We start from the raw sequence: 12916 nt of genomic DNA, 5'->3' as shown, positions 1-12916 counted from the left end.
ATTGTCATCTAAAACATCCCTACATTTTTTTTATTTTTTTTTTGTTTTCTAACTTTTGTTCCTCTTTATCACTTTATTCTCTGCAGCCACTTTACCTGCAGCTCAACCAAACTTGAATTTTTCCTGTTCTTGGTTGCCAAACATCAGTCAGAGCTGGCACCGCCCGGCCTCACTGTCCAGCCCCACCCTCTGCACACATTGGCTGTCAGTATTCTGCTCAGCACTGATGGTGCCAGCATTGGAAATACAGAGCATTGATACTACCTTTCATCTGTAACAGTGCAATCACCTCGCATCACATCCACCGCATATATAATGTAGTAATGTGCCCATCCTTGTCCCCATAATATAGTAATGTGCCCCATCCTTCTGCCCTGAAGCATCAGGGGCTGCCGCTGACCACGCTTTATATTAGAGGACAGATTCCCAGGGGCTGCACAGGGACAAACGTTCTATACAGCTTCTCCAGGGATCAGCTGCTGATCTCTGATTGGCCAGCGGCTGATCATTGCAGTAGCTGTATACAGAGTTCACATCTGCACAGCGCCTGGGAATCTGTCATCTGATATAAAGTGCTGACTGCACGGCCCTTTGAGACCACTGCACTACGGAATGTCTGGGAGGGTGCGGGGGAAGGTGGGCAGGGACTCCACGCATTGTAGCCGCCCAGCAGGGTGGCAACATGAAGTCGGCTGTGTTGCCCATCAACAAGGTCCTGCCCCTATCAACGTGACGTTATAGTAAGAAGCAAAATCGCAGCAGGAGCGGTCACGTAACCGCTTTGAGCTGGGGAGAGGGGCTGACAGCAGGGCAGGTAGCTCATTGCTATCTACTTACCTACCCTAATGTAGCCCAATAGTGAAATGACAAAAAAAAAAAAAGACAAAATAAGCCGGATAACCCCTTTAAACTAGAACTCGTGCAGGTGGCAAATGTTTTGTCCAGAGCACCTAACCAAAAATGTATTTTTTTCAGTAAATAAAAGCAGTGAAATGGTAGGCTTGGTTAAAAAGAAAAAAAAAAAAAAAAAAAAAAAGAGTTCAGACAGAGCGAGTTATTTAAATAAAGCTCCATGTATTTTTATTGATTAGTAGATTCATGATTATAGATTTTTTTTTTTTTAGGAGAATCTTGAATATTCTAGACAATTCTGGAGCAACTTTTCTTAAGACTTTGCATGGTACAATTCCTCCTTAAGAAAAAAAAATATATGAACTGACAAGTGGAAGTTAGTACTCTCCTGCTAACTGGATGTTTAGATAGAACATCAGCTTTGATGAATAATGATAGTACTTTCCAGTCTTTATTCATATATTTCCAGTAGTAATACCAGTAAAGGCATACAAATATAATAATATACTAAAAAAAAATCAGAAGAGCTGACGTGTCCTTTTGAAATCTAGCTGTAGTGCAATCCCTGTCAAACAGAACAAGATCTCAAGTACTTTTTTTGCGTTCTGCCTCCAGGACGGATTTCAAGACTTTATTATTCAGAGATGATTCGCTTTCGAGGTAGGCAAACTCCTACTTTCCATGTATTAGAGGACAAATGATAGCGCAGGAACAAGCAACGGCAGCCGGTGAGACCATTAGTGGTGGCGATTGGAGAGCGAGTTTGGTACATGTTATAATACAGACAGTACAGGTAACGTTAGTCTAGACCACATTAATGCCATGTAAACAGGGGTAATCCAGTGAGAAAATACTAAAAAGTCCAGATATAATGTTCTGATTTGCATGAGTGTAGTTCATAATACATAGGACATATCCAATTCAGCGTTTCTCCAAAATTATTTTCCACGTTCCTCTAGAAAATTCAGTGCAGTTTTCATGATTTATAAAATGACCCGCTTCCCTCAGCTTCATAATAAGGAACTGCAGTTGTCTATTTGTGATTATAGTTAATGCAAATGCTTTTCCCATAATTCTTTCACCCGAACATCGTTGGTGTACCACACACAGCACTATGTCGATGCTTGCACAGAAAGACCTCAATACACATACTGCTTGTATGAACTGACCCAACTGGATGGGAAGCTCCAGTCTGGGAACCTCCGCAATAAGGAGTCAAGCTCAGGAGAGTGCTGATCCTTCCCATGGAAATAATGTGAAGCCGCTGCAATTGTAACTATTCCATCGAGGTTTTCACCTGAACTCTGGGGGGAAAAAAAAAAAAGCAAAAATCAGTGGCATGTAACGTATGACAAACAGCAAGAAAAGTGGGTTGGTGTACCCACTTATTACGCTGTAAAGATTAACAAAAGAATTTCTTAAAGTACAAAAGCCTTCTCCCACATTACCAACTGATTGGCGCAATCCTCACAGACCTTTGCAGACAATTTATCAGCAGCACCTGTTGCCACATACTGTCCAGTGAAGTGCTGCATCGGAAATGTACTATCTGATTTATATTTCAGATGGTTGGGGTAATACTTCTGTAGTGATTTGGGTTAACAGTAGAATTTTTATTATTTATATTTCCCTGCTTTTTATTTATTTTTTATAGATTTCATACATTCTGCCCCCCAAAAGGTTAAGACCTTTGGGGGCATATCAATAGAGACTTTTTTTTGTATACCTGATTAAGCCTATAAATTAGCCCTAGTTACAGTGGAAATACAGGTCTCCTAGGACTCTGCAGCTTTCTGCTCCTCCATGTACCTGGAAAACACTTGATCACTGGGTCTAGAGGAGGAAGACTTTAGGCTATGTGCACACGCTGCGTTTTTTTGACGCTGCGTTTTTGTGCGTTTTTGGCCGCTAAAAACGCACAAAAACGCAACTGCGTCGAAAAAACGCGGCAAAAAACGCACGCGTTTTGCCGCGATTTGGTGCGTTTTTTTGCTGCGTTTTGCTGCGTTTTTGCTCACTGCGTCCTTATGCGTTTTTTATCAGTGAACAAAAAAAAAAGGTCTGATGTCATTTCCTTCTTCAATGTGTTCTTCATTCTCCACTAGTGTATGCAGAAGAGCAGACAGCTGCAGAACTACAAGGCTCAGCATCCTCGATCCAATAGTGTATGCAGGAGAGCAGACAGCAGCTGTCGAACTACAAGGCTCAGCATCCTCCATCCAATAGTGTATGCAGGAGAGCAGACAGCAGCTGTCGAACTACAAGGCTCAGCATCCTCCTTCCAGGACTGTATGCAGGATTTCTTTGCCCCCCCCAAAAAAAAAATGACGTGGGCTTCGCCATATTTTTGTATGCTAGCTGGGTACAGCAGGCAGGTACGGGCTGCCCCCAACCCCCAGCTGCCTATTTGTACCCGGCTGGGAACCAAAAATATAGGGAAGCCCTTTTTTTTTAAATTATTTCATGAATTTCATGAAATAATTTAAAAAAAAAATGACGTAGGCTTCGCCCAATTTTTGAGTCCAGCCGGGTACAACTAGGCAGCTGGGGATTGGAATCCACAGTGCAGGGTGCCCATGCTTTCTGGGCACCCCCGCTGTGAATTGCAGTCCCGCAGCCACCCCAGAAAATGGCGCTTTCATAGAAGCGCCATCTTCTGGCGCTGTATCCAACTCTTCCGGCTGCCCTGGTGACGGGTGGCTCGCCGGGTAATAATGGGGTTAGGGCTAGCTGTATATTATCAGCTGGCCCTAAGCCCGAAATTCATGGTGTCACGCCAATATTAGACATGGCCACCATGAATTTCTAGTAAAGATAAAAAAAAAACACAACACAGAAAAATATGTTTATTAGAAATAAAACACAACACAATTAGTGACTCCATCTTTATTGAAATAAACCCCCCTCCGCAGTAATCCTGGGTTAGGGTCCCGCGCCGTCCAATCCGGATCCAATATCATCTGATCGGTTTGCTGGAAGGCAAAGCGATCAGATGATGTGTCAGGTTCCAGGATGTGAATCCCATCACACATCAGCTGATTGTATAAAAGCCGATTATACAATCAGCTGATGCATCAGTGCAAAAAAAAAAAAATAATAATACTCACTTATGTGCTGAATACCGGCATCTCCTGGAGCGATGGGGCGGGAGTCTGATCCTGTCCGATCGCTGCAGCAGCTGCCGGTAATCAGGGATGAAGTCTCCTGACGCATCCGCTGATACCGGCCGGGCGCTCGCGTCACCGCGATACTTACGATCACCTGATGCGTCAGGTGACTGCATCAGGTGATCCATCGCCAGGTCCTGCATCCATCGGAGCTTTCCCGGCCGTCTGCACACAGCCGGAGCGGGGGTGGCGATACCGTGAGAGGAGATGGGAGCGGGCATGGCACCGCGAGGCTGCAGACAGGTGAGTATAACTTTTTTTTTTTTTTCTACTGTTAACTTTTGTTTTCGCAGCCGCTTCCACCTCCCGCCCAGACATGGCGCCGCACGGCAGCATACATGCCCAGGACTGGAGATGGAAGCGGCGGTGACGGTACCGGGAGGATTCACGCTTCTGTATATACTGACAGACGTAATCCTCTTCCTGTACACGTCACTTTGCTACCCACCTCCTGCGCTTATAGCTGCGTTTTTGGTCTTAGAAACGCACCAAAAAAAACCAAAACGCAGCTATTTGCGTTTCTCATTGCGTCTTTCAACATCCCATTGAACTCAATGGATGAAAAGCGCAGTGAAAAACGCGGGAATAATTGACATGCTGCGTTTTTGTGGTCACCACAAAAACGCAGCTGGAAAAAAACGCTGTGTGGGGACAGCAAAAATGAAAACTCATAGACTTTGCTGGGGAAGCAAAGTCATGCAGTTTTGAGGCCAAAAACGCACCCGAAAAACGCCGAGAAAAACGCACCGTGTGCACATAGCCTTAGAGCTTTCTACATACTGTGTACACAGAGCTTTGTCAGAACCATGTGTACACAATGGTCTGAAAAGGTTAAGGCGATACCAAACCATCCTTGTCCTCTCTATGAGGAGTTCAGCTGTATCTGACAGCAGAGTCCCCGCTACCATAGCTCCAAGATTGCATGGAGCTGCTCTACCTTGCAGTGACATTTTAGAACATCACTACAGAGTTATATGTAGACCAAGTGTAAACCAGGTTAATCTAGACCAGATTAAGTCTGTAACAAAATGTCATTAGCATGTGTTAAGAGTTTGGTGCTTTTGGATGACCCAAGACTGCTGTGTAAAGCCACCTTTATTTCTGAGAAGTATAGTAAAAGCAACAATGCTACCATAACATAGGGTACTGAGAGCTGTGTAGGTTTGATCAAGGGGGTTACTTATCTGCACAGAAAAAGACAGATTTCATTGCTCCACATATAAATCTGTCTCTAATAAAATTATTAAGTCACCTGCTCTGGAAAAAGCATCACTATAAGGCCACGTGCACACCTAGAGTAGTTTCTGAGTTTGTTTCCCTCACTATTTGGCGAGTTTTTTCCCCTCACTATTTGGTGAGTTTTTTTCCCTCACTATTTGGTGAGGTTTTTACCTCAGTATTTGGTGAGGTTTTTACCTCAGTATTTGGTGAGGTTTTTACCTCAGTATTTGGTGAGGTTTTTACCTCAGTATTTAGTGAATTTTTTACCTCAGTATAAGCAAAAACCAGTAGTGGAACAATCAGGGGAAAAGTATAATAGAAACACGGGCACCACATCTGTATTCATTACCCACTCCTGGTTTTGGCTTACAAATACTGAGGTAAAAACCTCACGAAATACGCAACATGTGCACGTGGCCTTAGCCACACACATAAATGCAATTAAAAAACGGGAACAACATATTAGGTGCAGACTTCATAAGCTGCAAACAAAGCAAAATGTGGAAAAAAGGAGGAAAAATATACTTTGAGTTTCCACGCGGTTGTCACACTCATTAAATATCATGAATATTCACTGCTTCCCCCGCCCATCCTCTGTGACATAGTCTGTGATTGGTTACAGTCAGGCTGCCAGCATCTGTGATTGGTTACCCTCACACTAGCTGTTTGGGTCCCCGAAGTGGAGTGTAAAAATAAATAGTTAGAAAAAAATGGTGTATGGTCTATGAGGTTCCCCCATTATTAATCGTGTAAGTAAAAAGTCATAGACCTCCTCTCCATTACTAACCTTCGGCTTGATGACAGCTGTGATTTTGTCAATTCACAGCTGACATTAACCCGTTATGTTACCCCCATTTGCCACCGCTCCAGGGCAATTGGGATGAGCCTGGTAAATGCAGGCTGCTATTTTTAGGCAGGGGAGGGCCAATAACTGTGGGCCTCACTTAGCCTGAGAATACCAGTCCTCAGCTATCTGCCTTATCTTTGCTGGGTATTGAAATTGGGGGAAACTTCAAGCCGTCTTTTTTAATTATATATTTTTTAAATAATTTAGAAAAGCAGTGTGAGGTCCCTAGTATTTTAATACACAGGCAAGATAATGCACACAGCTGGGGGTTGCAGCCTCCAGCTGTCTGCTTTATCTGCGCTGGGTATTAAAAGATAGGAGATCCTACGCCTTTTTTTCAAATTTTATATTTATTTTTACACTCTACTTCGGAACCCAGATAGCTAGCGTGAGCTCAACCAATTACAGACGGTGTCACAGGGGGTGGGAGAAGGAAGCAGTGAATGTTCATGAGATTTAATGAGTGGACCTGGAAGCAGTGTGGCAGGCATGTGGAAATTTGGTAAGTATAATTGTCCTGCTTTAATATCCATTTTGCACGCTTTTTCTTTATTTATTTTTATCTGGGTGGCAGAACCCGAACAGTAACACGGACTTCCCTGAGAAGTCAGTGTTTGCGGTCCGTGCACAGACCCGGAACGTTAAAGTTTGGGTTCACCCACCACTAGTCATCAGGTGCAATCCAATTTTGTCACAGACCCATACACTTTAACAGGTGAGTGCCATCCACGCTGTTGGAGGTAAAAAAATGAGAATATGTGCATAACCCCATACAACAAATGGGGAACCAATCAATAAATGGGGAGAAACGTGTCGAGGCTTTGTCACTTTTAGTTAATTGGTTGAGGACCATGGAGAGCCTGGATATCATCATACAAGAGAAAAAATACTGCTGAGGGGCCTATGACCTGAATATATCTCAGATAAGTGATTTTTTGGTTTCCTCTGATATTTAATGATATGACCCTATAGGCCCTACCTGACAAGAAGGGAGGTCAGGGACATTATAGGAGGGAAAGCCGCCGAGGAATGGGGGACCACTTCACCTTTAGGGTGCGTGTAACGCAAGTTATATCTCCATTGATAGGTAGAGGAAAGAGAGATTGAGGGTCATTTCGACATTATCCCTTTGGCAGTATTTGATGCTCTGATAAATTAACAGTTTTTGGTTCCCCTGATAGGAATAAATTATTGTGGCTGTCCCATGGTCCTGGGATTTTTTTTTAAATTTTTTTTTCATGTGTGTTATTGTTCACAATGTGGGATGTTTAGGAATTTTAACAAGTTAAAAGTGTTTTTACGTATATTAATTGAGGTAGCTTTTGAGGTAAAAAATTTGATGCACTAGCTTTTGTGAATTTGTATTCAAGTGTTGGCGTACTGTCACCATGTTTGCAAGCTTGGCTTCTATCAAAGGAATGCAAGAAAACCTTTCCCAAAGATGGCTTTCCATAACATAATAGTCCAAGACAATACTTTCCGGATCAGAAAAGGGACAGACTCAACTGCTTACCTTAACTTCAATCCAGAATTTCCATGAATTAGCATACAGGCCATGGGAATAATATATAAAATAGTCTCCTCCACTGCTTGCCACTGGTATCCCGTCACCCAGTGACCAGCTCGACAGCAGAGAAGTTTCATGTGGACGGATGTACACTGTTATATGACTGGGCCCTACCAAAAAGAAAAAGTACTGTATGTGATCCAAGTGTGGATTCAGAAATATCCAAAATAAATGTTTCTGTGAGGAACGCACTACAATGTAAATGGCACTGTATGTATACTATCTTACAAATGCAACAAGTTGGTATCTAAAATGAATTGCTAAAGACAGTCTTTTACTGAAAGAGAAAGCTAAAGATACAGTTGATAATGGTGATTTTTCTTGGATATTATTCTGTTTTAATTATGTTATATGATTTTGTGGAAATAGTTATTTAGAAATGTAGCAATGTACAATGTGCTCACCGTTAACTTCAAAATTCAGGCGTACAGCACCCCACGGCATTTCTTCCTTGGATTCCAGTTTGAAATCCATATCCTTGGAGACTGGAGGATGAGGAGCTGGAAGATACCAATTTTTTCTGTTGATAACAAGAGCGAAAAAAAAAAGGTTTGAGCTGATTTGATCTAACTAAAATTACCAAAATAATCTGTTCACTTTTCTTTAAACTTTATGAACTGCAAATGGGTACACAGCCATACCCCTTATGTCTATATAACTTATCGCGCTGAATGTGGGGTACAAAATGTTATCTAAACACCACTTTAAAACACATTCACGCTGGATGATGCATAACTACATCAAGATACAAGGGAATATTAAACATTTGTATTTTTGTTACTTAAAGGGTTATTGCCATTATCAGAGATGGATACTGCACGATAGTGCTTGATTTTTGCAATTTATTGCTTATTAAAATGTGTAGCTATTCTTGAGATATTAACACTTTTCTTTGGTTCACAGTTTGTTGTTTAGGACACTAACTATGGGCAGCACGGTGGCTCAGTGGTTAGCACTGCAGCCTTGGAGCGCTGGGGTCCTGGGGTCGAATCCCACCAAGGACACCATCTGCAAGGAGTTTGTATGTTCTCCCCGTGTTTTCGTGGGTTTCCTCCGGGTTCTACGGTTTTCCTTCCTCCCACACTCCAAAGACATACAGATAGGGAATTTAGATTGTGAGCCCCTATGGGGACAGTGTTCCTGATGTATGTAAAGCACTGCAGAATATGTTAGCACTATATTAAAAAAAAAAATAAAGATAAAAAAGATAACTATTACTGCTGTCTATGATGTAAGCATTGCGCTTACGGAGGAAACCGCATGTTCCAGCGATCCTGGCCAGCTGAAAACCTCAATATAAAAAAGCTTGTAAACACTGTGCTATTTAGTATTCAGTGGACAAGCACCAAGGCAACTATTTGTAGATAAAAGAAATGCCTTGATATCTTATAAAATGTTAAAAATTAGGATATTGCAACATTTCTAAAGTATGATCAACAATACTTCTATACTAATTTATGACGAAGGGACTATGCCTTTAAAGAGAATCTGTCAGCAGGTTTTTGCTATGTAAGCTGAAGCCAGCATGCTGCAAGGGTTAAATAGTGAAATCAGGGATGCCTACCTTGTAACAGTCCAATCAGTTGTTTATTTGCTATGCTTCTTTAAGCAACAGGACCCTTACCATTGCTTGGACTACAATGTTACACGCACGGTAGTCCGGAACACCCCCTCCTCTGACTGACAATATACACTCTCCATAGAAGAGCTGAGTGTGGATGGGGAAGCTCAATTCGCTCAATTACAAGACTAAATCTAAAAATTCTGATTGTGTCAGATTGGCTGCACCCAATAATCTAAGTAACACATCGTTAGATTCAGGGTCTCTTTGCCTATATCATGCTGCTCTCAGATGAGGTAGTAAAAACTTGCTGACAGATTCTCTTTAAGGTTAGCCCTACAATAAACAAATACCAACCTGATTAAGCTGTGCACAGGGAAATACCAAGGGAACCCACAAAATGGACCATCATCACATGGTGCCCTCACGGTCTCATTTATTTCAGGTATATGAGGTGTGATGTGTGTTATTCCATTGTAATCAAAGCCATTTATCCATATCCCAGAATCTCTCTTTACCAGATCTCCATTCAAGTTATGAATATTTCGGGTCGTGTGCTGAAATGATATAGAAAAAAAATTAAATTTGAAGACCGTTCTTACCTACACGAGAATACAAATCGGGGTGATTTACTTAATGTGTTTACTTGTTTAAAGAATACAAATAAACAATAGAATTAACCCCTTAGTTACTGAGACAATTTTAAGCTTAAAGACTGAACCACATTTCTCAAATCTGACCAGTGTCATTTTATGTGGTAATAACTCTGGAACACTTTTATATATCCCGATGATTCACAGACTGTTTTTTCGTGACACATTGTACTTTATGTTAGCAGTAAATAGTAAATCGTTAAGTTTTTAGTTTTTTTGATGAAAATATATCAAATCTGCTGAAAATGTATATCTTTAACTTAGCTACCCATACCACATAAAATAGGTAACACAACGGAAAGCTTTTTTTTTTTTATTTTATTTTTTCTTCTTCTTTACAGTTTACCGGCAGCAGACTATTGTGAACGATCAGCTGATCGCTCTCAATAGCCGGCGGCCGGTCGCTCAGCTGAGCGCTGTCACTTGCCGGCGGCCGGGCATGTTGGCGCTCAGCTGAGCGCTGTCACTTGCTGACGGCCGGGCATGCCGGCGGGCGCTCAACTGAGCGCTCTCACTTGCCGGCGGCCGGGCATGCCGGCGCTCAGCTGAGCGCTCTCACTTGCAGGCGGCCGGGCATGCCGGCGGGCGGGCGCTCAGCTGAGCGCTCTCACTTGCCGGCGCTCAGCTGAGCGCTTTCACTTGCTGGCGGCCGGGCATGACGGCGGGCGGGCGCTCAGCTGAACGTTTGGCCACTGCGATACAAAATAAAGTTTGTGATTTAAAAAAAAAAGGAGAAGAGCATGCGCAGTGAAATCTTGAGGATTCCGGATTCCGCTGCTCAAATAAACATTACATGCTGCGTTCCTCCCGCTGGTCGGAAGCAACGGAGCGTCGCCCAGCGGAAGCAACGCAGGTCCTTTTGGCACAATCCGTCAACCATACAAGTCTATGGGAAACAGCGGAATCCGTTAACGGATTCCACTGTTTTCCAATAGGGCGGATTGTAACGGAAGGAAAACAATGCAAGTGTGAAAGTACCCCAAGTAAAGTGAATACATCTTTCAGTGAGCAATATGATTGTTTAAACAGTTTGGATCCTTCTCACAGATTCCCTTTGAAGAAGTTACCAAGCACTTTTACATTGATGGCCTATCCTTTTTGGATAGTTTCGGGATGTGATTTGCATTATAAGTAGGTGCTGTAGTTATTTTATCCTGATGGTGATTTAATATGTCCCAGCATTTGCTAATCCTTTATACATTGTACATGATGGTCCTATTAGAAATGATCAGAAGGCTCCTTTTTGATCCATTCTAAAGCTATTAATAAAATCATGTTTTTGATAACATAATAATAACAATAATAATAATAATAATAATAATAATATGTGATGATGATGTGGGTATCATGATATTTTAGTTTGTATGGGCATCATTACAGATTACCTGTAGGAAGATCCTCTTTGGTTTGGGGCTCTCCATACTGGCACTATAGGGGAAGAACACCCGCGAACACACAAGGATAAATGTCACACCAGACACAACTGCCAACAATACCATTAGTGTTTTGGTGCTTTTGACAAGGTAGACAAATTTGACCTATAAGAGAATACATGTTATTCCATCTAAAACTGAAAATATTTTTTTTTATATAGACAAGACTGCATATTTTTTTTAGCAAGTGTGTGTGTTTAAGGCCATGTTCATACGTAGTGTAAATGCTCAATTCTATGCTGCTTTTCATCCCTAGAGTGTATTTTGGTGTGGACACCTGCAAAAAAACACAACAATCTTCTGTGATTATTGCATTTTTGCTGCGTTTTCCATCTTTGATGCACTTCTAGTGTAGCCTCTTTTGACAATTTTTTGTTTCATTATACAGCCACTTTACTTCAATTGTTAAACACAACAGATTTTCTGCGCACACACACAAAAAAAAACCAACCTAGCAACATGCAGTGTTTATGCTATGGGGGAATGTATAGTCCGGACACACCTTCTTATATGGGAGAAGTATGTTAACTCGTCTTTCTTGACCACTGAGAGAATGGTGCATTGGCACTGTTCTTTCACCTCCTGTCAGACAATGACCTGTCTGATCAGTACAGGACAAGAGAGGAGGCTACTAGGACCTGCACATCATTAAAGGGGTGGTCCAATACTAGGACAACCACCTTCAGATTCCACATTTCCCCCAGGTAAAATAAGAATAAAAAAAGCCTATACTCACCTCCACGGCCGGCGTGGCTTCAGTGGTGCCAGGGTTCGTGTTCCCAAGGCTCATGTGAGGTTGTGACGTCACGGGAGCCCAAGCTCCAATTAGCACCAGCTTCTGTCTCCCCCCTTCAGACACAGGAGCAAACAACAGGAAGTGAGAGACAGGTGCAACGCTCACTTCCTGCCCATTAGCTTGTTTGTCTAAAGGCGGGGAGACAGAAGCCAGTGCTAATTTGACCTGGGGCTCACATGACGTCACAAGTTCATGAGCCCCTGGAATATGACCCCTGGCACCATTGAAGCCACGCCGGCAGCGGAGCTGAGTATAGGCTTTTTTATTTTACCTGTCGGAAATATGGAATCAGAAGGGGTTGGGCTAGTAGTGGACAACCCCTTTAAGGCTGCACAGACGTTGCAGGTCCTGAGTAGCTGAAGGATTTTCAGGTCATATGGTCAGTACATGCCTGGAAGCAACATCAATATGTGGTAGTGTATACACGGTGTGCGCGCTGCAGAGTGTAAATATGTGTACAGTGAAGTCATATGTGTATAAAAAAAATGCTGCAGTGATCCACTAACAAAAATAATCTATTACATATTACACTTCTAATATACAAACTAATATACTTACAAAACAGGTCAACAAAACGATCGCGCAAATGACGAGGAAGGAAGCCATAACAACATCCGGTGGGATTTCTGTACCACTACGGCCAAGTATGGGGGTGAACATCTCAAAAACTGCCCATACATGATAGGTTGTGTGCAAATAAGGGTAAAATAATCCTAGCAGATATACCGCTACGTATCTATAAGAAGAACCTATGGGGGGAAAAAAAAGAAAGAAAAATCCATCTTTTATGCAGGAATATTAAAAAAAAAAAAAATTGCA

General features: G+C 42.2%; 1 protein-coding gene across 1 annotated transcript in view; it reads right to left on the bottom strand.

Annotated features, from left to right (window-relative positions):
- Positions 1 to 1054: 1054 nt before the first annotated feature.
- ERMP1 (endoplasmic reticulum metallopeptidase 1) overlaps positions 1055 to 12916 on the bottom strand; it is a 67872-nt gene continuing 56010 nt past the window's right edge. The window contains exons 10-15 of the mRNA XM_075317508.1: positions 12656 to 12846; positions 11254 to 11406; positions 9573 to 9772; positions 8059 to 8174; positions 7601 to 7764; positions 1055 to 2156 (exon numbers count right to left, since the gene is read on the bottom strand). Of these exons, the coding sequence (XP_075173623.1) occupies positions 1992 to 2156; positions 7601 to 7764; positions 8059 to 8174; positions 9573 to 9772; positions 11254 to 11406; positions 12656 to 12846 (989 nt within the window). The 3' untranslated portion in view covers positions 1055 to 1991. The remainder of the gene's footprint in view (positions 2157 to 7600; positions 7765 to 8058; positions 8175 to 9572; positions 9773 to 11253; positions 11407 to 12655; positions 12847 to 12916) is intronic.

This window comes from Anomaloglossus baeobatrachus, chromosome 1, assembly GCF_048569485.1.
Source record: "Anomaloglossus baeobatrachus isolate aAnoBae1 chromosome 1, aAnoBae1.hap1, whole genome shotgun sequence".
Taxonomy (NCBI): Eukaryota; Metazoa; Chordata; class Amphibia; order Anura; family Aromobatidae; genus Anomaloglossus; species Anomaloglossus baeobatrachus.
The sequence above is the reverse complement of the archived record's forward strand: the minus strand, read 5'-3'. Positions and strand labels throughout refer to the sequence as shown.